The following is a 27161-nucleotide window of genomic DNA, read 5'->3' as shown; positions in this document are numbered from 1 at the left end:
TCTACCACCTCTTTTTTAATTACCGTATTTTTACGACCATTCGGCGCTACGTATGGATGGGCGCAGTCTCATTAATGGGTGCTATTTCTGTATTTTACACATAGACAAAACACACTGTACTATTGGGCGCAGTTTTTAAGTCAAGTCAAGTCAACAGTATTTATAGAGCACTTTCAAACAGCCATCGCTGCATACAAAGTGCTGTACATGGAGCAATTTAACATGCACAATAAACAGTAACACAAATCGGTAATAAATACAATACAATACAATACAATACACGCTGATTTATATAGCGCTTTCACAACAGCGCCAGCTGTAATAAAGGCGGTAGAAAGCACCAAACGGTAAAACTAAAAACAAATCCAAGTCATGCTGAGTCGAATGCCAAAGAATACAAGTGAGTTTTGAGGAGGGTTTTGAAGATGGGCAGCGAGGAGGCTTGCCGAATGTTCAGTGGGAGGTCATTCCAGAGAGAGGGACCAGCAACGGAAAAGGCTTGATCCCCTCTGAGCCTCAGTTTAATTCTTGGTACTTCTAACAAAGACTGGTCCACAGACCTGAGGCGCCGGGCAGGTGTGTAGGGGAGGATGAGCTCAGAGCGGTAAGGTGGCGCGAGATTATTCGGAGATTTGAAAACAAAGAGGAGGATCTTGAAAATAACTCTAAAATGAATGGGGAGCCAGTGTGAAGGGATGCCAGAGTAGGAGTTATATGCTCCCTCTTACGAGTACCAGTCAAGAGGCGAGCAGCGGCATTCTGGACCAGCTGAAGGCGCTTAATGGAGGACTGGCTGACTCCAAAGTAAAGGGCATTGCAGTAATCGATCCGGGATGTGACAAAGGCATGAATTACTGTCTCAAAGTGTTCATGAGAGAGGAGAGGTTTTATTTTGGCCAGCTGTCTAAGGTGAAGGAAGCTGGATTTAACAACGGCACCAATTTGCCGATGGAGTTTGAAATCACTGTCCAGTTTAAGGCCCAAGTTTGAGACTATTGACTTAAGATAGGGAGACAGGGGGCCCAAGTCTACAGGATGGAATGTACAAGGGCCACTGGGACCAAACAATATCACCTCTGTCTTCTTTTTGCTGAAAGTGGTAAAACATACGCCAGCTTAAACATACGGCATGCATGCGTGCACGCTAAAAACACGTTAGCTTGAAGCATATGGTAGCATGCCAAGAAATACAGATGCAAGCTAAAAACACATTTTTAAAAAGGCAACGGAAGCAAAACTGAGTTCCGTTGTATTTTATTTAGCCATTGTACAATGTACTCACGTTTTTCGATCATCACCCAGAAATCCATCAAAGTCGTCATCCTCTGTATCAGAATTGAACAATTGTGCAAGTACCGGTAATCCATCAAAAACACCGTGTTCCCTCTCGTTGTCAGAGTCACTCTCATTGCCATGTGGCTCCACAGAAATATTGCCGGCTTTGCCAAAAACTCGAACAACAGTGCAAGCAGACACGTTCGTCCAAGCAGCCACAATCCATTGGCAAATTGTGGCGTAACTCGCCCAGCGCTGCCTCTCACTCTTTGTGAAGTTGTGTTTGCCATCGATCATCCATTGTTCCCATGCCGTTCGCAATTTATACTTTGAACGCCCGCTTGATGCCGATGTCCAGCGGTTGGAGTTCTTTAGTCAAGCCTTCGGTAATAACGGCAAGCTCAGAGTTCATTTGCTTGACTTGGTTTTTCACCGCTGCTGTGAGCTGGGCACGCATGCCAAAAGCATAACCGATGGCTTGAAGTTTGAACTGAGCTTCGTATGCGTGCCTGTATCTACCCCGGTCAAGGATGACGCCTCGTACTGATGTCCAAAACGTTTAATCATGGAACACCGTGAAAACTAAAACATATTTCGAACAACAATCAAAATTACAATATCTTGAACAGGACATTAAATAAATAACACAAAATGACATACCGTGTGCACCTTGGTAAACCGAAAGTAGATCAAGTTACAGTAAATCACGTAGATCACACGGTATCGTAGTTCTGTCTCTGACTCTCTTTCTCTCTCTCCAGTTGTCTTCTCGATCTTTCTCTCATTCCTCGCTATCCACGGCACTTGACCCGGAAGTGATTTTTAAAAAAACATTCCAAATAATATATTCAGAGGATTTAAAGAAAAAACAAACATGAAAGTTCACATAGAAATATGAAATACTTTTGCAAAACAACAAGCCTAAAAGAAATTGTATGTTTGTTGTCATGGTAACCAACAACTCAGTCTTGGCGCCAGTTACAGTGCCTCTTTGTAGAATTTATTTTCTGGGGTTCTTAGAAACCAAAACCGAAGTTGTTTTGCAACAATGCACATAGCCACACTCTATACAGGTGTTGGTACCTGCTTGGGGCGTCCCTTTAGCGTCCACTTGCATGCCCACCCTTCACTCATTGGCGGACTTCTTTGCCGCATGCCTGTCCTCACTCACGTCTGCCTTTTCTCTCTCTCTCTCTCTCTCTCTCTCTCTCTCTCTCTCTCTCTCTCCTTATATGTATATATACACGCCCACCCTTCACTGATTGGCCAACTTCGTTGCCACATGCCTGTCCACAGTCACTTCCGCCTTTTCTCTATATAAACAGCGTGTCGGCTGTCAGTCAGGTTTTGGAACTCGGCGCATACACAAGACTCTCCGCATCACAAGGCGTCCTGTCCATTTTGGAGAAAATTTAAGACTTTTAATGGCGCCTTATAGTCGTGAAAGTACGGTATGCCAATTTGCACATACTGTCCTCTGGAATGTTTTGAAGAGTGACCACATGGATTTAAATAAATTGCAAAATCCATCTTTGCCATGAAAATTAGCTTAATTGATATTCAAGATGGCGGCCCGGTAGTCCAGTGGTTAGCGCGTCGGCTTCACAGTGCAGAGGTACCGGGTTCGATTCCAGCTCCGGCCTCCCTGTGCGGAGTTTGCATGTTCTCCCCGGGCCTGCGTGGGTTTTCTCCGGGTGCTCCGGTTTCCTCCCACATTCCAAAAACATGCATGGCAGGCTGATTGGACGCTCTAAATTGTCCCTAGGTGTGAATGTGAGCGTGGATGGTTGTTAGTCTCTGTGTGCCCTGCGATTGGCTGGCAACTGATTCAGGGTGTCCCCCGCCTACTGCCCGAAGACGGCTGGGATAGGCTCCAGCACCCCCCGCGACCCTAGTGAGGATTAAGCGGTTCGGAAAATGAATGGATGGATGGATGGATATTCAAGATGAGAGATTCAAATACTGTGAAGAAGGCCTCAGGTAGCTCAAGAATGTCCAAAACATCTGGGTCTTTCTCCGAAAGTTGATTCTGCTGCGGGATCGGCGCGCCACCGGTGCAGAACTGAGTAAAGAATGGCAGCCCGCAGGTGTGAGTGCATTTACACGCACAGTCAGGCAAAGACTTATGGAGGATGGCCGGTTGTCATGAATGACAGCAAAGAAGCCACTTCTCTCCAGGAAAACCATGAGGGACAGACTGGTATTCAGCAAAAGGTACAAGGATTGCACTGCTGACGAGTGTGATAAAGCATCCCGAGACCATTTAGGTGTGGCGTTGCATTTGAGCACAGCGACTGGGTTGACAGCCATGAACTTCTCCCCACCATCCAAGAACCATGTGGTGGCAAACATTATCTTTTTCCAACGTGAACACCTTGCCACAAGGCAAAAGTGATCAATAATGATTAACTTAACAAAACATCAACATTTTTAGTTCAGGCACAGGAAACTCCTTGGACCTGCATCCCATTGAGAACTTGTGATCAATCCTCAAGAGGCGGGTGAACAAACAGAAAGTCACAAATTCTGACAAACTCCAAACACTGATTATGCAAGGAAGAGCTGCCATCAGTCAGGATGTGGCCCAGAAATTAATTGACAGCATGCCATCAAGAGGTCTTGAAAATTAAGGGTTAGCCGTGCAAATATTGACTCTTTGCATAAACTTGATGTAATGGTCTATAAAATCCTTTGACATTTTGAAATGCTTGTAATTATATTTCAGTTCATCATACAAAAAAAAACTGTAAAAACATTGAAGCAGCAAACTTTGTGAAAACCAATCGATGTCATTCTCAAAACTTTTGTCCATGACTGTGTCCATCGCACACACACACACATTATATATATATATTATATATATACACACACGCACACACACATTAGAGCTGTCAGTTTAGCTCGTTTTTATTGGCATTAATTTAAATGAATTTTTCTCGCGAGATTGACGCGGCACACGTCACAGTGGATGTTACGTTGCTCTATAAATAAACCAGAAACAAAACAACAAGCGCACTGCATAGGTCCACGCATGTTTGTTTTGACAGCATCGGCAGCGTGAGACACCGAAAACTGATAATTAAAGAGTTAATGAATAGAAAGTTTACTTTTAAAAAGTTGCCAGATTGCTCCACTGACAAGACCAAAGTTACCTGTATCATACAGGTGTACAATGTATGCCACTGACACGATTGTTACTTGTTTGGAACTATTTTGTGTGGAAGGTTACAGTGTTCCGTGTTCATATAAATAGAGCGGGTGGAGCTTCTCTGTGTTCGTCTGACAGTCACTGACGGTGCGCTGAGGCAGTGACATGACAACGAAAGTTCAGCGGTACAGTGGTAGCGACCTAGCGAAAATAAAACTTCTCCAGTGTTGTCATCGAAACAAGTGTAGTCATCCGAAATTATGTCTACACAAAACCGTAGAGAGACTTCCGCGCAAGAAGGACCAACACAATCAACATAGCCTGACTGTGTTAGGGGAAGTGAACCCCCCCCCCACCCCCCACCCCCGTCCCACTTCAGAATGGTTTGCCCCTGCAGCACGGGGGAAGTGCGTGTGCTTGTTTGTACGGCTGGCAGTTTCGAATACAGCGGCACATAATGAACACTGGTGTCCGATGTCTCGTTATTCTTCAACAAACGTACAGAAACATACTGCTGTGTTCAAAGCAAACTGGAGAAAAATGAAGTATGCAACCATGGTTTAAATCCACTATAGGCTGAGTACTAGTGTACCTTAGCTGTGCACTTTATAATATTATATTGCTCTGTTTTGATTTCATTAAAAAAAGCTGTTGAAGCAGCTGTTGTGTGGCAAAATATTTTTTTCACAGTTATTGATGGACAGTAATATTGTGTGAGAGATTATGTGTGAATAACTGCACCAAGTGAAAAATGTTCATGTAAAATTGAAAATTGAAATTGTTATTTCAGTAAATATTTGCATTTGGCACATAGAAAACTGAGTCATGATTCCATGTTGATGAGAGCATTAAAATGGGGGAAAAATGTAAAAGGAAATTCAGAAACGATAAAATGTGTGAGTAATCACGATTAATTTTTTAGTTCATTTGAGTTAATTATGACAGCATTTTTAATTAGATTAAATATTTTAATCGTTTGACAACTCTAATATATATATATATATATATATATATATATATATATACAGTATATATATATATATATATATATATATATATATATATATATATATATATATATATAATAAAAACCACAACATATATTTGTCTCTTTGTACACACAATACAAAATTCATTTTACAATGTATCAAATATCTTTTTAAATGCAAATGTTAAGCTCCGTATTTAAGTCCCAATCGCTTCTGTCTCAATCGCTTTGTGCAGTATGGATGGAGATGGCACCATGACTGTGGACTGGAATGAATGGAGGGAGCATTTCCTGTTGACCACAGCCACCAACCTTGAGGAGATTGTCCGATATTGGAAACATACGACGGTATGTCGGAAATCAGCCTTCAATCACAATTGCAGCTTGTCGAGAATATCTACCCGCTGTCATCGTTTGATGTTGGATTTTTCTTCTAACCAGAGTGTGATCAGATTTTTTTCCCAAGAAAATCGCAAGGGATTATACAGAAAACTAAGCACTGTGACTACATTATTTTCAAACAGCAGATTTGCAGCAATACGTTACAAAATGAATGGAGGACATGCTCAAATATGTCTTGATCATGATGGAAATGCATTATTAACCATTATTTCAAAATGGTTACATCAGGGGTTTCGGCAGCACTTCTCAAATTGGGGGACGGATGATTAAGTATAATGGAACATGTACTACGGCACGTGGCAGTAGTGCTACCATTGTCAATGTGTGCTGGGAGTATTGCGTATTGGCTCTAAAGCACATGTGTCAAAGTCAAGTCCTGGTGGCCAGATCCGCCCCCGCCACATCATTTTGTGTGGCCCGCGGGAGCAAATGATGCGTGCCAACTTTTATGATTATTGCTGGAATCTGTCAAATTGTCATGGGTAATAAGTAACGTTGAGATTTTGCACCGGCCCTCCGAGGGAAGCCGAAACTCCGAAGTGACCTGCGACAAAAAATGGGTTTGACATTCCTGCTCTAAAATGTAGATTTTAATGTGCCCCCCAACACAGCCCACCACTAACCATGCATACCTACAGTCGGGATGAACAATTTGGGAAAAAAGTAATCAGGATTATTTTCAATGAGATTGAAATCATGACTATTCTTCACTTTTATTTTACATTTATTTATTCAAGTACTAAATCTCAACTACCCAAAACTATAATCACAGACTCGTGCCGATTAATCCCTGCGCGTTGAACACGATTCGGTTAGGGTTTGGATGTGACCCCAATAGCACGACAACAGGCAGGTATCGTTGAAGCCAACGCTTGGCGTAGTTTATTGAAGACTCTTCGCAAAGTCACTCAGGGGGAAGCATGAGGAGTCCACAGGGGAATGTCCACACAAGGAACAAGAAGCTGCAGGAGGTGGCAACAGAGTCCACTGGCGTGGTGACGGCACGAACTTGCACTGAGAATGGTCTGTGAGTCAGTTTGTACCAGTCCAAACGAGCAGATAGGCAACAGGTGGGTGATAAGATGACGAGTCTCAGGTGTGAGGTGCAGAGCACCCTGGCTGAGGAGGCTGCCTGGCTGGCCCCTCCCTAACAGATTCTTGAACAATCTATTAATTTTGTTCTTGTAAAAAATGGCCTAGCAAATGCGTAAAATTCAAGCCCCTTGCATTTTCATTTCGCTCTATTCACACCTTTTATCCCTTGCATCTTTGCATCTAAGCAAAATCGTTATCCCTTCATCATATTTATTTCATCTTATGCTTTGTTTTTATTCACAAATCTTTGTTGGGATAACCTGTGACCTTGGGGATTGTATTTCCTGCCATATTGTGTGGAAATATGTTTTGGTGCAACAAAAAAAAACTCCTTGGACAATTAGTTCTTGAATTTTGAGGAAAGGAAAATTCCTTAAATCCTAAAAAGTGTAACTTTAAATATCACCTGTAAGGACAATGAGAAGATAAATTAGTAAGGAAGTCACGTTCAGAAAATAGTAAAATGAAAGCAATTGAAAAGCCGCTGATGGTGTTGTTCTACACTTGCTCGACTTGTGGGCAGCATGGGATCGGTTCTCACTCAATGATGGTGTAAATGTGGGTGTGAATGGTATCTATATGTGTGTTCTATGACTGACTGGCACCAGTTCAGGGTGTAGTCTGCCTTCCACTCGAAGTCAGCTGGGATAGGCTCCAGCAACTCCCAGTGACCCTCTTCAGAATAAGCAATGTTGAAAATGAATGGATGGATGGAAATGAACAATAACAACATAACACATTTTGGCCTCTTACTGGCAGTGTGTGCGTGGGTGAGGTACACACTGAAACTGACGTCAGATTACACAAATGTAGCCCGATGTTGGGTCGACCGATGTTGGTTCGACAGATGTGTCGTATCCCCTGTAGTGTCACATTCTCAATGACTGGCCGCTTCACAAATCTGCTCTGTCAGAATTGTTGTTCGTCTTGCCGCATTGTGTGTTCTATATCGTTCTTCAATCGGTGCTTCGGTATTGACCAGTAGGAAGACAGTGCCCTTCGACTTGCAGTACGACGAGAAACTGGACGTGGTGCACACAATCACAATGGGGTGTGCGACTGTGCAGTCTTTCAAAAGTCATATGAACAAATGAGGAAGTATTGGAAAGTATACCAAGCATTTTATCTCCCGCTATTTTTGCTAAATGCAAAGCAAAAGCTGATTAGCAAAGGTGGTGCTGTTAAACCAAATCCGTCACCTTCTATTTGGGGAATAGACAGTCCTCCCCCCGCCATCTAGGAACAGATCCGATTCTATTTATTTATTTTTGACCCCCCCCCCCCTCCATTTTCTGTAACACATATCTCTCATAAATTACTAGTCTTAAAAAGCCTATTTTAAATTGAGAATATAGTATTCCAACTAACTCGGTAAAATAATTTAGGTTGTTGGCCTTGTCTGTTGCATACCTGTGAAACACAGCCAGTTCAAGTCAATGGCTAAGCTCTGACGTTGGCTGCCACTACTCAATGACACAACTTTAAATAAAAGTGTGGTTGCTCAATTTAGCAGAGATGAACTAATTTAAGTCTGACTTGAGGGATTAGGTTAACAAGGGGATTGGGACAGAACGAGAGAGAGGACGTGTGTTGTGGGGACAGAGCAAAGGTTGATGTGTTGAGACGCAAGCATCGGTCAACACATCTTCAGAAGTGAGGGAGAGTCCATGAGAATCTGTATTTCTCTTTCGGTTGTCCTTTTTTTGACCGAAAACCTAATTTTAGTGGCGTGAAGGATCCTTCCCAGTTTTTGAAGGGATACTCTTCAACGCTTAAACTGATAACTGTGGACCAACAGGTTCCTTATTTTACCATTTGAGATGGCAATGGCTTTGCAGCAGCCTCGGCGGCGGCGGCGGCGGCGGCAGCAGCAGCAGCAGCAGCATCATCATCATCCACAACAGAGGAAACATTTTTTTGTAGACTTTGATGATGACTATGCCATTTATGAGCTGGAGGTGGATATGGTAGGTTCTTCAATTTACGGCTTGCCACTTTGATTTGACCTGCCTGCTTGATCATTTTTTGACTTTGCTTGGAAAAGGCCCAAAAAAACAAAACAAAAAAAACATTACAGAGGGCACTGTGCTCTTCTTTGGTATGTAACCTATATATATACATACATATACATACGGCTAGAATGTGTTGCTTTCGTGCTCTGTTTTACTTCCGTCATCTATCCTTTTGTAGGAGACTGGAGAGTCTTGGAGTTGTTTGTGTAGTTTGTTCCTCTGTTGTGTGTTCACAACCCCCCTCCCTCCATATAATTTATTTTGTGATTTCCTCTCTTGATTTTCTGTTTGGCACTTTATTTATATGTTTGCTTTTCTGAGTGTCATACAACGGTACCTGTACTTGTCACCCTCTAATTTTGGATTTCATGGACAGTAAGTGTTTTTGTCAGTACTGTATACTGTAGGGAGCAATTATGGCAAGGACGTTATGTACATACAATTCAAAATATTGTGGTCGATCGTTGTAATATTTGCAATGGGCAGTTGAACTTGACAGAAGTAGAGAGGCTAGCATAAATGTGATGCTTGTTTACATTAAGTGTCCCGGTCATGTAGACACCATGCAGTGGGAAGTATTGTCGGTCTGGCTGGCTCCTACATCTCCTTAAAGCTAAATAAAATGATGTCTAATTTCTTTTAACAAAACAACCAAATGTATGACTGATATGTGACCTAGCTTTTCAGTCTAGAGAGTTCGGAACTTAGTTCCTGGTAAACGTAAGTGTACCTTGTTGCAGGCCTTATTTATGTTAGCCACATTAACAAGAAGATTCAGATTCAGAAAACTTTATTTTAAGCTGGATTTAGAAGAAGCAGGATTTAAATGGTTTTGCTTATTAGCTGCAACAACTGGCGTTCCCACATCATCAAAATCTGCAACTGTCTTAGAAAGTGGACTCACACAAACAGTTTCCATATACTGTACAGCAGGGGTGCCCAACCGCCGGTCCGCGGACCGGTACCAGTCCGCAGGGCATTTGATTCCAGGCCGCACAGAAAGAACTTGCCTTAATTCCGTTTTATTTATTTCGGAATACGAAAGATGTTTTATTTAGAAAAACTACCGGATTCTCCATTACATCTGTCTGTGTCACGCTTGACGTGTCAAACCACCCTTCTGAATTTGCATTGTATCGTATTTTGAATGCATTAAACATTACCATCGCGATCAGTGTCGCGGCCAGATTATACACTCCTTGTGTTTATTGTTATTATATTTCGGAAACTCCACAGTTTTCATGCAGCTCATAGCATATTATTTTGTTGTATTATTTCCGCCACACCTTAAATGCCGGTCCCTGAGAATATTGTCTGACATAAACTGGTCCGTGGGGCAAAAAAGGTTGGGGACCCCTGCTGTACAGTATATGAAACATTGGTTTCGCTACACCGGACACCAAACACCTATTTCATGTGAAGGCTCATGGAACGTAGGAATTTGGTGGATTGATCAGGGAGCTCAAAAGAAGAAGAAGAAAAAAAACTATGTAGTCGTAGGGTTATATTTGTTACATGAGGAAAAGTAGTGCTGCCAGTTTGTCCCAGCCTCATCAAACATCACAGTTGACTGCACATTACTATCTTACATTAAGCAGCTAACTTGCAGATGAGACAAAACAATGGAAACAGTTGCTGTTTGAATTTGTTTACACAGAAAAGTGCTGTAATTATTAGCCATGCTACAAGATGTTTGTCCTGTTCTGACACTAAAATTCATGCCAACCCTATTTTCTCTGTCTGCTTGGCCTGTCTAAACAGGTTATTTGTGCTTTGGATAGCATTATGTACATCTCCTGGAATTTTCTGGTCGAGGCTAAATGTTAGATTAAAACGAATTTTAACATGAAGCACTGGAGTTGTACTGCAAATGGCTATTCATTCATTATTCTGACAGATCTCAGTGTTTTGATAGGAAAACACAGTTTTCACTTTTAGTAGGACGTTAATTATGTACACAAATATGGCACCATCCATGCTAGCACTGACACTGCACCAACCCACACAGCATTCCCTGGGGTGGAGAACAGTCAACACAAAATGCACTTTGAAGAACATTACACACACAAACTGCTTTGCTTTGGCTTCATTGTGATATTCAAAGTGTTCATAGTTGTTAAAATCATTTTGTAATCGTAACTATATCTTGGTACTTTCATTTGAAGTAGTAGTTTTTGTCAGCACGCAGTAGTGAGGTTGGGGCAGTATTTGCGTCTTGGTGTGCGTAGGATGAAGGGGGCATAAACTATTTTCACAACCATATGGTGCACCGCATTAAGAGGTCCAATGTCAGTTATGGGTGATATTTCTGTATTGAACACATGCATAACATGCACTGCATTTTTGAACGCAGGCATGGTAAAACATACACTAGCTTAAACAATACATGCGTGGTAGCACGCATGCATGCTAGCGTATGTTTACTCACATTATTTTTTTAATCAATCCTCAGCCACAAATCACTCAAAGTTCTCATCTGAATCTGAAATGAACAGCTGGGCCAGTGCTCCATCGAACACGCTGCGCCACGGTAGTCCTTGCACGGATGGATAGTTGGCGCTATTTCAGAAAACGAAATCAACAAAACAGACCTTAAACTTTCGCTTTTCATTTTTTTTGCAAGCATTTTTGCCCTCAGTCGACTGGTGACTGTAAGAGACGCTTCTCCTGGCTGTTCTGTGACCGTGAATCTATTGCTCAGGGTGGTCTTCCAACTTGGGCTCCGCACCTTGTTTCCACAGAAACTCCGCTACATCAGCAGCCTGTCCTCATATCATCAGACAGTCAAGTGGAGCGCTCGTTGAAGTCACACAGCAACAATCATACCTTTTGGAACTCGATGTATGGATTAGGGACGCTGCATTATTTTGAATTTTTGGAGAAAATGTAAGACTTTTAAGTGCGGTCATGAAAATACTGTAGTAGGGCAGTGATCCCCGCCATGGTCCGGTTCATGAACTGACTGAAATGTTGTGAACCGGCAGTCGTCAGGTCCACTCCTGTCATGGTGATAATGTTCCTTTTGGGGCTTGTATGCTCCACTGCAGAGTGTTTTATTTGTTTTTTTTCTTTCCTGCTTATAATATGTATTTAACTTTCACAAAGATAATTTCAGTTTTTTTTTTGTAACTAGCATTTTTATTATTTCAACCACACATAGGACCATACAAATCTGAACATATGAATACCGAGGACGTCGTTCATTTCCACCCGTGTTCAGTTTCCATTACAACGTCCATGCATGGCTGTAACGGCCCTTTAACATAGGGACCAACAAATGACATACAAAACTATTTGGAGGAAAAAAAAGAAAATCCAAAAAAAACACACACAAAAAACAAAAACAAACAAAAAAAACCCTACAACTAAAAATAGTAGAATGTTGTGATCAACAGTGACAGGTGACCCTTATGTTGGATTTATATCCGGAGTCTATAGTGATCTATCCCGATTTGTGGTGTCATTCCCTCATTCATTTATTTTTGTACTCCTCCCATTTTTCCCATCTCGTTTTAAACTTCCCTACTTGGACCCTTAATATGTATGTGAATCTTTCCAACTCAAATATTTCTCCCACTATTTCCAGCCACAGGTTCTTTGTTGGCGGGTCAGTTTTCAACCATGTTCTTGTTATGGCTTTCTTACTGGCTACCAGCAACACCTTTACCAAGTACTCGTCTCTCGGTAGTACATTCCCTTGATTTATATCGCCCAGATACATCACTAAGCCGGTCTTTGGTATTTCATAACCGATTATCTTTTTCAGTTCTCTCCAAACCTCTTCCCAATAGCCTTTCAGCCTTTGACATTTCCAAAATATGTGTGCATGATCTACCGATCTGTCCTGTCCACATAACCGCCAGCACTCACTCTGCCCTTGTTTGTATTTCCCGGTCATCCCTGGGGTTATAAAAAACCTCATAATATTTTTCCAACCAAACTCCCGCCAACGTCTCGAAGCGGTTGTTGATTTTTGTATCCTGCACATATTCAACCATACTTCCTCTGTTATCTCGGTTTGGAGTTCCTTTTCCCATTTCTCTTTTACGTACAGAGTCGAATTCCCCTTGTTCAACAGGAGCCCTTTGTATAGGGATGAAATCACCGTACTCTTGCCCCCTTTATATGCATCCATCATTACCTGTATTACATCATGTATTTCAGTTGTCGTATCCATTTTTATTTCTTTTGTATAATAGTCTCTAACTTGTAGATACCTGAAGAGGTCGCTCCTTTCTAGATCAAACATGTCTTTCATTTTTTGGAAGGTCGGTATCTCCCCCTTTTCTATCATCGTACTTATCGCTGTAATACCTTTTCTTTCCCATCTTTTGAAGCCATAATCTTTCCCTGGTTGAAAGTCCTCATCATGTGATAGCCACCTTAGGATCTTCATCTCCTTTTCTAATTTATTTTCTTTTACTATGGTGAACCATGTATTTAAAGTAAATTTTGTTATTTGATCAATCAAGCCCTCCTTTACCCGAAATAATCTTCTGTCCCCCAGCAGTGGTTGAGTCAGGTATTCCTCGGCCATTACCTCTATGTCTTTCCATTTTGCTCTATACTCTCTGTTACACCAACATGCCACTGCTCTGAGTTGTGCTGCACGGTAGTAATCCTTAAAATTCGGTACCGCCAATCCTCCCTTCTTCTTGGGCAACTGTAGTGTCGTCAACCTGATCCTCGGTCGCTTACCCCCCCAGATAAATCTTGAGGTCAGTTTATCCCATTCTATAAATTGTTTCTGTGGTATGGTTACCGGCAGCGACTGATAGAGGTACAGCAATCTCGGCAGTATGTTCATTTTGACCATTTCTATTCTAGAGCTCAAGTCTAGGACATGTCGACCATCTCCCCAGGTCCGCCTTGATGGCTTGATTAATCTTTGTATAGTTCGTTTCAAACAGTTTGTCCATGCTTTTCGTGACATACACCCCTAGGTATTTGACCGTCTCACTGTCCCATTTTACTTTGTATTTTCCCTTCATCAACTTTGATGGTGTGTAGTTAAGTGCCAGGATCTGCGTTTTTGTCACATTAAGTCTATATCCTGAGTAACGTTCATATTCTTCCAATTGTTCCATCAGTTTGGGGAAGCTCTCTTCCGGTTGTGTTACGTATGCTATCAGATCATCGGCAAACAGGCTCAATTTGTGTTCTGAGCCTCTCAGTTCCACGCCTTTGATGTTGTGATTCTGTCTGATTGCCTGGGCTAGAGGTTCAATGAAGATATTGAATAGTGTTGGTGAGAGGCAACATCCTTGTCTGGTCGACCTTTCAAGTGTTATTCGGTCCGTCAAGCTGCCATTCACTTTCACTCTTGCAGTTGGCCCGTTATACAGTGTCTGTACAACTCTAATCGAATCTCCGTTGAAGCCGAATTTTTCCATGACTTTGTATAGATAGACCCACCGCACACTATCGAATGCCTTTTCTGCATCCATGCTCACCAACACTGCACTCGTTCCTGCCTTCCGAATCGCCTCCACTAAGTGTAAAGTTTTTCTTATATTATCCTGGGCCTGTCTCCCTTTGACAAAACCCGTCTGGTCTCTATCTATAATATCAGGCATGGAAGTCTCGAATCTTTTGGATATGATTGAGGTATAGATCTTATAATCAACGTTAAGTATGGATATTGGCCTGTAGCTACTACATAACTCTTTACTTTTACCCTCTTTGGGGATTATAGAGACTATTGCCTCTTTCCATGACGGTGGAATCTTGCCCTCCTTCATGGTATATCTTAGTGACGATAGCAAAAGGGGACGTAATTCCTGTCTAAATATCTTGTAAAACTCTGAGGGGAAGCCATCACTACCCGCTGCTTTACAATTTTTCGTTCCGCTGATCGCGATCTCCAATTCTTCTGCAGTAATTTCAGAGTTCAGGGTTTCATTATCTTCTCCCCCTATTGATGGTAATTCCAGGTCCTCTAAAAATGTTGCAAAACTCTCTTCATCTGCAGCATCCGGTTGTGTATATAAAGTCTTATAATACTGCCGAAATGCTTCCTCTATTTCCTTCGTTTCTTTTAATAATTCATTTGTTCTGGGGCACCTAATCTTGTGAATTGTGTTTAACACTTGTTGTACCCTTAACCTTCGTGCCAGTAATTTACTTGCCCTGGACCCACCTTCGTAGTAAACCTGTTTCACAAACCGTGCTCTTTTTTCCACCTCCGTTAATAGTATTCGATCTACTTCCTTTCTGGTGTCTGTGACCTTCATAAGTACCTCCTGCGTTTTTTGTCCTTTTATGTTGATCTTCAAGTTCTTTCAGTCGTCTTGTTAAGTTTTCATATGACTCTTGTCTTATTCTTTTAAGCCGTATTGCATGTGCTATAAATTTTCCTCTTATTACTGCCTTCAGAGCATCCCACACAATATTTGGGTTAACTTCTCCATTGTCATTTTCTTCCCTATATTTGACTATATCTCCCTTTATTTCTTGTACTAATTCCTTGTCATTCAATAAACCTACATTCAACCTCCAAATTGTAGATTTCCTTCTACTGGTCAATTTCACTGTCATATACACTGCGCTCTGGTCTGACAAATCTGTGACACCAATTCTGCAGTCATCCACCCTGTGTCTATCCTCTATCTTCACGAAAAAATAGTCTATTCTAGCATAGGTTGCATGTGGGTGAGAGTAATGTGTGTAGTCTCTATGTGATGCGTGTGTATCCCTCCATACATCGATTATCCCTAGTTGTTTTATTTGTGTGTTGATGCACTTGGTTATATGTATCCTAGACTTTCTTGTGCTTGTTGTATCCAAGTCATGGTTTAACACCACATTGAAGTCCCCTCTGCATATCAAGAGCCCTTCCATTTCCACAGCTATGATATTGAAAAGGTCTTCAAAAAAGTTCTTTTCACTATCTGGTGGAGCATATACATTGATTAATGTTACCTTCTCGCCTTCCATCATCCCCTTGACCACTATGTACCGCCCTTCTCTATCCTTTATCTCTTTGTCAAATTCAAATTTCACTGAGTTCTTCATTAATATAGCCACCACTCTCCTATGGCATTCTTTAAATGAAGTATAGTATGTATTAGTGTACCCATACCTTTTCAATTTTTCATGTTCACGTGGCGTCAGGTGTGTTTCTTGTAAAAAAATGACCTGCATCTCCTCCTTTCTTAATTTTGTCAACACCTTCCCCCTCTTTACTGGGTTGTTCATGCCATTCACATTTAATGACACCACCTTAATGTCTCTATGTTGAACCATCAATCTTTTTGGAATATCCTGTATTTACCCCCATGTCCCAGATCACAACATACATACTAAACACTATAACCATAAAACATAAAAAATTGTCAACATCAATCAAAAATTGAGTTTCCAAGGCATTAAGGGATTCCCTTTTCATATCCCCTTTCCCCTGTTGGTGGGTGGGGGGTAAAGCCTCTCCTAGTGAGAGGGCCCCCCTAGTGGCAGAGATCATCTCCAGTGCTGATCTCCCTAGCTCACTACAAAAGTCCAACAATGCAGTTCAAGAGCTCCCGGCCGGAGCTTTGTATATTTTTAAACATTCTTTAACCTACTTCAGTGGATTATTTTGGGAAAAGAAACCCCACCCTTCAATCAAATTACGTTGCTCTATATAACCTTCGTTTACACCCGAACATTCATAGCCAATCGTCTGATTTCTAATTATTTAAACTCAAAGTTGCTCCCCCTTCGAAAACTTAACAGCATCCCCACACAAAATTTGTTCTTTACTCACCAACCGTTGAACCCGGGAGATTAAAAAAGTTTTAATGCGGATTCCCAAAGTCCTTTGAGAACAGCTGCATTCCTGTCCGAGTTCTTTGTTCCGCAGCTTTTGTCCTCCATTCCTTGTCTCGTCCAAATTTTCTCGCAATTATCTCTTGGTCTTTGTCCACTTGCGCGCTGCCTCCAGTCTCTGTTGTGTCGTCGGGTTCTCTTGTCCAAGGCTCGGCACCTGCCACCCTCTCATCCGCATCGCTTCCGCTGCCTCCTGAGCGCTGTTGTATATCTTCACTCCTTCAGTCCAGTGGACCTTCAGTGTGTCCATTGGGGATTGGAACCTAATTCCCTTCTCCTTTAGAATTTTTTTAAGTCCAGCATATTCTCGACGTTTAGCCGCCACTTCTGTCGCGTAGTCATGGTCCCAGGTCACTCTGTTTCCCTCCACTTGGAGCGGCGTTCGCCAGGCTTTCCTGAGTACGTTTTCTTTGATGTTGAATCTCAGGAAGTTTACTATCATCGCTCGTGGTGGTTTGTTCAATACTGGTTTTGGAGCTAGCGCTCTGTGCGCCCTTTGTATCTCCAGTTGAATATCTTCGGGGATTCCCAGCTCTTTATGGATAAGCTTATCAACATAGTCGATTGTGGAATCTCCCTCGACCCCCTCTTTCAGTCCCCAAATTCGGATGTTGTTCCTCCTCGACCTCCCTTCCAAGTCGGCCACTTTCTGTTGGAGCTTCCTTTGTTGTTCGAGTGAGTCAGTGAGAATTTCCTGTACCTCTGTACTCCAGTCCTCCACATCACCTGCTCTTTCTTCCAGCATCTCAATATCCTTCCTTTGCACCCGGATGTCAGCGTTCACGGATTCGAGCTTTCTGGAATGACCTCCCACTGAACATTCGGCAAGCCTCCTCGCTGCCCATCTTTAAATCCCTCCTCAAAACTCACTTGTATTCTTTGGCGTTTGACTCAGCATGACTTAGATTTGCTATTGGTTTTACTGCTTGGTGCTTTCTACCGCCTTATTACTTATTACTTATTACTGATTCGTCTTACTGTTTATTGTATATGTTAAATCGCTCCATGTACAGCACTTTGTATGCAGCGATGGCTGTTTGAAAGTGCTCTATAAATACTGTTGACTTGACTTGACTTGACTTCTGTTAGTTTCCTCCCGCAAGTTTTCAAGTCCTTGTTTCATCTCCTCCATTTGTTTGGCGATTCTGTCCAATTTGCCGTCCAAATGGTGTTGTCCCGTGTCCATTTTGGCTCTTATTTCTCCGAGTCCGCTCTGTAGATTAGCCTGCAATGCCGACACCTAGGCAGGTTGATTGTCGAAGTCGCGAGCTAATGCTATGTTAGCAGTAGCCGCTAGCGCCGATCCCCCTTCACCTTCGTTGTGCGTGTTTTCAGTCTGTTTCTCGCTCTTCTTCTTCTTTTCCTTTCCCTTTCCAGGCAGAGCTTTGTTCATATCCATCTTATCATGTGTTCGGATCGCTGCCTCCGTTCTTTTGTCGAGTTTTTTCTCCGTTTTTTGCTCGTACGGCCGGGAGCTCCTCGCGTTTGCTGCTTACCCTCTCGCTGTCATACCGGAACTCAATTTCAGTTTTTAGTGGTACTGAATACATTTTTATAGCCACAATATTATGTCCATTTTTACCCATGGTGTTGAAGGTGTTAGAAAGGGTAGCAAATACAGTATGTCTATTTAAATGTACCGTCTAAATTTCTTCTATCACATGTGCTGAGAAATTTTATGTTTTGTTTTGATATTAGATTATATACACGAATGCATTGTGTCCAGGTGCTGGACATTGGAGACAGCCTCACCATCCCAGATGAGTTTACAGAAGAGGAGAAAACCACAGGTTTGTGGTGGAAGCAGCTGTCTGCAGGGGCCATGGCAGGGGCAGTGTCCCGTACAGGTACTGCTCCCCTGGACAGAATGAAAGTCTTCATGCAGGTCTGTCTTCACGTATTTTATCTCAACTTTTTTTCAAGGTAGCTGTTTCACCGCCAAGGTTAGTCACAATGGCTCTTAATTTACAGGTCCATGCTTCCAAGAGCAACAAAATTAACCTGGTTAGCGGTTTCAAGCAAATGTTGAAAGAAGGAGGCTTGACGTCTTTATGGCGAGGAAACGGTATTAATGTACTAAAGATCGCCCCAGAAACTGCCATTAAATTCATGGCCTACGAGAAGGTAATCTATTCATTAATCAAGATTTTTTTTTTCAATTGTGATTGTGCATTTGTAAGAGGAATGAATGTTGTGCAAAGCAAGTTAGGCTTAGGGCAGACCTGGGCAAAGTACCACCCGCGGTCCACATTCAGTTCACCAACAGTCTATGTCCTGCCCTCACATTGACCATGAAGTCAAAGTAAAACATAAAACATGTGGTGCTTTATTTTGAATGTTGTGCTTTTGTTGTTTGTGCACACATGGGGATGGTGGTACAGTCCTAGCATAAGTAGAGGTACCACTCTATTAATGATGAAGAGGCGGGTGGGTGGGGACATAGAGGAATAGTATTTCAATCATCAAACTTGGGCGCCTGTCTCTTGGACAAAAAGCAGAATTGTTTCCAAGAATTTATGGGACGAATGTTTTCCTTGTTCTGTGATGAATGAGTCTGTTGGGTTTTTTTTTTTGTCTTTGTTTTTGTCTGCCCATCCATTTTTAAACTTGCTTTCTCTTTATTTTGTTGAAGTTTCCTCTCCGTGTCTTATACTCTGTCTCGCAATACAATACTAAAGAATACAATTTATTTGCATAGTATAAGAAGATGCTGTCCAGCGAACCAGGGAAGATCAAGACACATGAGAGGTTCATTGCAGGATCGCTTGCTGGAGCAACGGCACAAACGGCCATCTACCCCATGGAGGTGCGCTCTTAAACACACGTACCAGTTTGTCTGCAATGTTCTCATAGTACCAATTGCTGTATGTGTCTGCATATTTCAGTACACAGGCCATTGTTAGTGGTTTACCTTCGGTATTATTTTTTTGGTGTATGAATTTGAAACCGGATTTGAGAGGCATGTACTGACTGCTATAATGGTGTCACAAAGTAACAATGCATTTATGTAACAAGCGGACTCTCTTCCTCCCACATTCATCTCTTTTTCAGAACAATCAACAGTAGGTGCATATGCTGCTGCGAGACAGAAAAGATTCTGTAAATATTTCAGTTGAAAAACAATGGCAGCATCTACGGTTGTGATATTAACCAATCAATGGTGGTCTAAAATTGCTGTCATTGTAACGTTTGAGCAAACAGTGGAAAAAAGGCAAAAAGAAACACATTCAGCGTCTGCTAAATTGAGCGCAACTCGTTGCTGTGCCTTGTCTTTGGGTGCTGCTGTATTATATTCCCCAGTTTCCACTTTGCTGCCGTACGTATCCTGTTTTTGTTGAACCGGTTGTCCACATAGTCACAAGAAAAAGCGATAGATAATGGAGGTGTGGATGATAACTAAACCCTTTGTCAATTTAGGTGATGAAGACTAGGCTGACCCTCAGGAAGACCGGGCAATACTCTGGAATGTTTGACTGTGCCAAAAAAATCCTGAAAAGAGAAGGAGTTAAGGCATTCTACAAGGGCTATCTTCCTAATATTCTGGGCATCATTCCATATGCTGGGATAGATTTGGCCATTTATGAGGTGAGCGACCACAGCAGACTTTGTTTTTGTTTCAAATACTGCGATACAGGTCTTCACTATGATCACTCATTCTTTTCTGATCATCACTAGAGCTTGAAGAATGTGTGGTTGTCCCGCTATGCCAAAGACACGGCCAACCCAGGTCTGCTGGTGCTGCTGGGCTGTGGAACCATCTCCAGTACTTGTGGTCAGCTGGCCAGTTACCCATTGGCTCTGGTCCGTACCAGGATGCAGGCACAAGGTACAAGAATAAGCATGAAATACGGGTGACAATTGTCTTGGTTGTACTTCCCCGGTAACGACAATACTGTTTGTCGCTTCTCCTCTCAGCTTCTCTCGAGGGTGCAGAACAGTTGCACATGAACCAGATGGTGAAAACGATTCTAGAGAAAGAAGGATTCTTTGGACTTTACCGTGGCATCTTGCCTAATTTCATGAAGGTGCTGCCAGCTGTGAGCATCAGCTATGTTGTGTATGAATATATGCGGTCAGGCTTGGGTATACAGAAGTAAGCGAAACATGTGCTGTAGTCTGCTGTCATTTTCATGTCTGTCCGCAAACAAATCGGGAAACTATAAAATGCAAATATTGACTGTGCCACCAGAGGTGAGGTATCCCACATTTTAAAATGGCACTTTAACCCTAGCATCCTTGCTTTAAGGGGTGTCAAATGAGTCAACTATTATAGTAATTGTTCAAGTGAGTGGAAACAGGATAACAAAATTAATGCCAATCTGTACGTTATTTATCCCACATGACAATTTCAGATTTCGGTATAGATTTAGCAAGTATTATGCAAGTTAACATAGCTGACTTGCTTTCGCAGGCCACATAAAATGACGCGGTGGGCTGGATCTGTCCCCGGACCTCGATATTGACGCTGGTGGTGCAACTGACAGTAACAATGCTACATTTTAGGATTATAACTGAATTCAGTGTTGATTCGCTAATGTTTTTTTCTTCACTTAGCCCAATGGCAGCAGCAAACAGACATCCGATCCATCCATCTATTTTCTTAACCATTTGTCCTGATTGGGCTCGTGGATGAGCTGGTTCTTATTTACACCCACATTCGTGCCTGTGGCCAATTTAACATCCTCAAAAATGTTAACATACAAGTTTGTCAAATGGGTTCAGAGCAAACTCTAAACTGAAAAGCCGGAGCTCAGTTTCACCCCTTCAGAGTTACGAGGCAGATGTGCTTAATCTCACTGCATTGATTCTCTGTCCACCAAATTCATATACGGTATTTTCAGTTGATACTCGCAAAACCACCATAACGACTAGGATCGCATGTGTGCCATGAACCCTTGGGAATCGGTATATTGGAGCTTAGGGGATTCATGTAAATTGTCGTTACCTATGTCACAGAAGGGCCAAGGAGAATACATTAATCATTTCGCAAATTCAGTACTTGTAAGCGAAAATGAATACAGTCAGTACAGCTAAATGAATTCATGCAACTTTTTAATTGAATGATTGTTCGTCAAACTCAGCGGATGAAATTATTTAGCCAACACTAAAGTATTGTTTAGCAAAGCAATCCGAATGCCTGATTGAACAAATGGAGGCTTCTCAATGAAGCAAAAGTTCCCAAAATCATCATTGTTGCATTGACAATCTAATTATAGATTTAATTTCAAGAGTAAATTAAATAATGCAGTTGGACCTTGCAATTACTTGATTGAAACAGAAGTACTCTCCCTCTGGCTACTGAAATAAATATAGGGTTAATGCAGTTCACTTTCATTCTAAAAACTATTTCCACCTCTTTTCATAAAGTCAATGTTTCTAAGGCACTTTTTGCACAGATTGGAAAAACACAAACTTTCTGATTGTGAATGACTTCCCCTTTTCAGGATATCTCTTCATATTGGCAAACATTTTTAGAATTGTTGTGATTTATATTGTTTACAACTTACCCACAGTCTCATGGCACTGTTCTCGTCAGCTTTAAATTGAGATGTAATCATTCAATATGTTGTTTACAAGAAAAAAAAGGAAAGTCGATTTCCTTTTTCATTGTTTGATTGTTTGCATACACATCAATAGACAAGGGACCGATTTTGTCACCTCTCCCAAAAAGTTCTTTGTTTTTGTATTTTCGAACCAAAACAAGCACCTTACACCCCCTAGACAATTTTCCTTTATCAATGTTAAAAACTCCCTCTTCACGCTCATGCTCGTGTCCCAAAATGCAGTTCAAAATATCATTTTTGAGCCTAACTTACTCTAGTCAGAGTTGAGCTCTCTTTAAAGTGTAGACCATGGGTCACCAACCTTTTTTTGAGTGAGCCTACCTCATGTGTCCTGATTGATACCAAATTGATACACATCTGAAATAACATTTATACAAATTACATTTAATAATATTAGAATGTGTTCTTTTTCATACTCAATGATTTTAATTTTCAGGCTATGATAATTTTAAAGCTGTCTCACAATACTGCCAGTGTTTGCATTTTTAAATCATAATTTCTACTAGCAAACCACAATCCTAGCACTGGCGGGCTATTGGTGTGGTCCTCACGGGCTACCTGGTGCCCGCGGGCACAACGTTGGTGACCCCGGGTGTCGACTGTGTTGTCATCATCGAGGACTCCTCCTAAAATCATTGAGAGATCATGTGCCTTCAATGGGGGGGGTTTGACACACATTTTTTTGGCTTTTCCTCCTTCATTTGATGTTTGTGTTTACGTTAATAAAGACATTAAATACGGATGTGGTCGTTGAATGTATTAACTCGAGACAAAGATGGCGTGTATCAACCTTTAGAAAAAAATTGTGAGCCTTGTAAGGTAAGCCAGATCTATATACTTAAGGGGACATTTAATGGAATACATAAAAGCCAACTGAATTGCCTTTTTCAAAGATAATGTCAGTTTTAATGACAACAGTTATAAATTTAACAATGTATCCATTCCTGCAGTTGTATTTTGCAATGTATTATTACACCCGACAAGACAGACCTACATAGTGGATCCAAAAATATTTGGACGGTGGCGACACTTATCATTTTGTCTTAATATTGTACACCAGTGGCGGATGCTGGTCTGTCAAAGAGGGGAAGCTCAATTTTGGCCAACATCATAAAATGTGTCCGTTAATATATACGTAAATTCTACTCTCCGTTCCTTTTCAAGAAAATGAACTGTGACCCTGTCATACCAACAAGGCGTCTTTTCCTGGGACTTAATTAGTGTCCTACAACTACAGGAACTACAATAAAACCCACCAGAAATAAAAGATTAATTTGTCACTTGTAGTGACTTCTATCTACATAAGTCACCACCAACTGCAAATGTGTGAATGAAATGTTTTCATATGCTTGTCCGAGTTCACGCTCCATTCTGGTCATTCCAAATTGACCGATACGTGTGGGAGAACTGAAGAACTGATAATCGTTCTTCGACTGGATCCTACTTACATATTGTCACTAGAGAACGCATACATAGCATGTGATTATGAACTTACCATGTTACACATATCCCCTTTTTCACACGGAGCAGAAAAGCTCTAAGTAGTGATTACTCTAGATTCCATCTTAATGTCATTTACCTCATTGATGTCACTGCTCCCAACTTGTCTTAACCAGCCTACGAAGATGTAACAGTGACTGTATTGTGCAAAAATTGTATAGTACCAGGTCATGATTTAAGAAAAAAACATATGGCCAGACAACAATGCATGGATTGGGTTGTACTCCTTAAGTTCCCTCAATCTTTAATCTCATTCACACATTTCAGAGAATTTTATGCATTCAACGTTGTCGAAATATGCAAGGAAGGCCCCTTTTCTTCTCAGTGGACCACAGAAACATGGTTGGACCTGTCCAATACCAATTACCTCTGATCTGGAAAATGTGCTCCTCGAAAACTTCAAGCTCTGTGATTTTGTTCTATTTTTTTTTCCATTTTATTTTGTTCATTTTGATTTGATTACATTTTAAATGTACGGTACCCTATGTTCAAGCAATTGTGTCAAACTCCAAAACCATCTCAAATCGTTAAATGCCATTTCAGTTTTCACTCAAAATACAACAATGACGTGAATTCTTCTTTCAGCAAAATGCCAATACTGTTACATTGCCATGAATACAACACGACTGTCTGCAATCTCTGCAGGATTTCTTACTCTGAAAAAAAATTCTTCTCTGGGTACATTCCATATGCAACGAGGGTACCAACTAGGGAGAAAAACGCCACAATTGTCAAGACCGCACGCAGTGCTTTAAACCAGCTTGGGTAAGTGGGTAGCAGTGACAGATCATAGTGAAGCGAGATTCCCAGCGCCATGATAACCATGGTCACTGCAGGAACAATGCTGTCAGCCATGAGCATGGTAACCCAAGCTAAGAGTGAAGGAACCACACTGTTGCTTAGGTTTATCCAGTCAGGTTTGGCCGGGCTGCTCTCAGGTAGGGCGTACCCCCAACGAGCGCCGCCCAGGAAGGAAACAATGGAGACGCTGTAAGCCAACTGAGTATAGGCAAACTCGGGAAGGTAACTTTCAGTGACACCCATGAAGAGAGGGGGGGCAACAAAGGGGATCAGTCCTGCAAACCCAAGCCACAGAGCTGGTTTGGGACTCTTCCAAAAGTCTTTCATATCATAGCGCAGCAGGTCCAGCTCTCTGGGAGGAGGTTCAGTTTGTTGTCGCTTCTTGAGCCTCACAACAGATGTATGGAAATATTGATTCCTCGCAATAAAAACCAGTGCATGAAATTGGGTGCTCGAAAAGAGCCCGGTCCTCACAGATGCACTGACACCAGGACAATACTTGTCCCAGGAATCCCGAGGCCATTCTGTTGGTGGCCTGGCGAAGGAGGGCCGGCTGACATGTTGAAGATCTGATCCACCATCAGGAACCTTGATAAGTGCCAATGGCCAACATTTTGGTGTGGGTCGTGCCAAGTGCAACAGCTGAGAAAAGATATATCCAAGTCAAAATTTTACATTTCCAACTCTCATACACATACCGAAGAAGGACCACAAATTGTATATACCTTCTGGGCAGTTACTATGCTTTTTCGTAACTTAACAGACAGCATCTAAAGAAAGATGTAAACAGATCACACATTTGGTTAAACACATAAATATGCACAATTAAGGTCACATAATTTATTATATGAATGCAAATGAGATTCAACAAAAAACACCTGTTATAATGCCCATTAAAAATAAATCGATGCGATTATGATGCCTTGTTTGAAATTCAAAATAAAAAGCTTCAAATCATTTGCAATTTATTCAGCAGGTAGACATCACATAAAAATGTTAAGAATGGTTTTAAAAACTCGATGAGGTCAAACAGCCTGGGTTTTCTAAACGACATGACCGTATACATAGCGCATTTCCGTAAGTTCTCAATTGTTCATTTCACAGTTAAAACAGTATGGAAATCAAGAAAGACAAAATTACCTCTGACTGAGTCCAAAATCATATTACCACGACCATCAACGTTGCTTACTTTCGGTGACACACATTGGATTGGACCAAGTGGTAGGCCAGGACAAAATACGTCCGATGTCAAAAACATCCGTGTCAAACAGGTTGTCAAAAACAGAGTTCCCACCAAATAACGACGGAAAACTCGCAAGCTACGAGAATTAATAACGTATGAATCAAAGAACAGTAAAGCGATAAGATCATTTATAAATTCAGATGATGTAGTAAATAAAGCGTTAAATTTAGTACAAGTGATTTTTTCGCTGATTTTAAAGCTTTTTTTCACCCTTAATCTTAAATTTAATTAAAAAAAATAAATTTCAATTGTCACATGGTTTCTTAACGATTATACAATATCAATGCAATATTACAGTATGCACTCATTTACCATATTCTGATATACAAATAACACTAATCAACACATTTTGACATTTTTTAAGACCCAAATCTTTTGTAAATGTTTTTTTACGACGAATCTGCCGTCGTTTTTTCTCTAGCACATATATTACAGTATTATTATTATGAAGATTATTATTTTTGCTAATAACAATGATAATAATAATAATATATTCCGTAATATTTATGAATTTAGGGTTAGGTTCAAGAGCAAGTGATTTTTTTTTCTGAAACATCACTATAAATTACAAAGCATGGTAAAAGTTGTATCGCCCCTGTTTTTGCAGGTTAAACTTTAAAAACAAACAAACAATAAAGAAACCTGATGTTATGGGGGAAAAGTAAAGACTTTTTCTTTTGAATCAGCATAAAAAATGCATTTAGGAGCAGATAAATCTATCTTTGATTAAAGAGTACTGTAATTAGATCCAATAAAACTGGATCAAAATACTATGCACAGATAAACATGCTCATTTTTTTTTTCAGCATAGACCAGCATGGTTTTTTGTGTTTTTGTGGTGCTCTTGCTGGTGTCAACAGCAAAAGAAAAACAGCAGCACCAAAAGCAAAACAAAGCTGCCAAGATTCAAACAGCCGAACGTTCATTCACTCAACAAAATGTTCTATGCACTGAGCTACAGCCGCCCTGCAGGACCAGGATGTTGCTGGGGCTCAGCCTAGAACTGGTGATAACTGCTGAGCAACTGGTTTTGCTGGTGGTGCCAGCTACCAGCAGGGTAACAAGGAAGAGCATGTTGGTCTTGCTGGGTGGGTGTGGCTCAGTAGGATGAGGTAGCCCAGTGAACCAAGGCTTGACTGTTAGAATTTTGGCTGTTTTGTTTTGCTGATGTTTTGCTCTTGCCGGTGACACCAGCAAGGTCAGCCCCAAAACACAATAAAAACATGCTCCATGCTTTTTTGGGGGGGCGCTAATGGTATAGTGGTACACTTGTGCGTGGGCAGCGTGAGATCAGTTCTGACTTAGTAACATATCTGGATTTGAATGG

At 41.3% G+C, this 27161-nt stretch overlaps 2 protein-coding genes and 1 long non-coding RNA gene across 3 annotated transcripts in view; 2 read left to right on the top strand and 1 right to left on the bottom strand.

Moving 5' to 3' along the window:
• Positions 1 to 23979, top strand: part of slc25a24 (solute carrier family 25 member 24) — a 32542-nt gene extending 8563 nt beyond the window's left edge. Inside the window, exons 4-10 of the mRNA XM_052073453.1 lie at positions 5648 to 5759; positions 18453 to 18611; positions 18698 to 18850; positions 19425 to 19532; positions 20144 to 20311; positions 20402 to 20552; positions 20642 to 23979. Coding sequence (XP_051929413.1) covers positions 5648 to 5759; positions 18453 to 18611; positions 18698 to 18850; positions 19425 to 19532; positions 20144 to 20311; positions 20402 to 20552; positions 20642 to 20823 — 1033 coding nt within the window. The 3' untranslated portion in view covers positions 20824 to 23979. The remainder of the gene's footprint in view (positions 1 to 5647; positions 5760 to 18452; positions 18612 to 18697; positions 18851 to 19424; positions 19533 to 20143; positions 20312 to 20401; positions 20553 to 20641) is intronic.
• LOC127605753 (uncharacterized) lies at positions 1300 to 2494 on the top strand. The gene is made up of 2 exons (XR_007963649.1): positions 1300 to 1556; positions 2296 to 2494. It is a non-coding gene; the product is annotated as an uncharacterized LOC127605753 (long non-coding RNA).
• A 325-nt stretch (positions 23980 to 24304) lies between the features above and the next one.
• LOC127605709 (transmembrane protein 69-like) lies at positions 24305 to 25852 on the bottom strand. The gene is made up of 3 exons (XM_052073488.1): positions 25732 to 25852; positions 25317 to 25361; positions 24305 to 25233 (listed from the first exon to the last, which is right to left on the bottom strand). Exons 2-3 carry the CDS (start codon positions 25359 to 25361, stop codon positions 24442 to 24444), a joined length of 837 nt encoding a protein of 278 aa, XP_051929448.1. The 5' UTR covers positions 25732 to 25852; the 3' UTR covers positions 24305 to 24441.
• Between the last annotated feature and the right edge of the window lie 1309 nt (positions 25853 to 27161).

This window comes from Hippocampus zosterae, chromosome 8, assembly GCF_025434085.1.
Source record: "Hippocampus zosterae strain Florida chromosome 8, ASM2543408v3, whole genome shotgun sequence".
In the NCBI taxonomy this organism is placed as follows: domain Eukaryota; kingdom Metazoa; phylum Chordata; class Actinopteri; order Syngnathiformes; family Syngnathidae; genus Hippocampus; species Hippocampus zosterae.
This window is presented reverse-complemented; position numbering and strand designations above follow the sequence as displayed.

Excerpts from the sequence above, each read along its gene's own strand:
- LOC127605709 (XM_052073488.1), bottom strand. The coding sequence starts at position 25,361 with ATGCTGTCTGTTAAGTTACGAAAAAGCATAGTAACTGCCCAGAAG. Across the intron at positions 25,234-25,316 it reads GCATAGTAACTGCCCAGAAG|CTGTTGCACTTGGCACGACC; the intron begins GTATATACAATT and ends ATCTTTTCTCAG.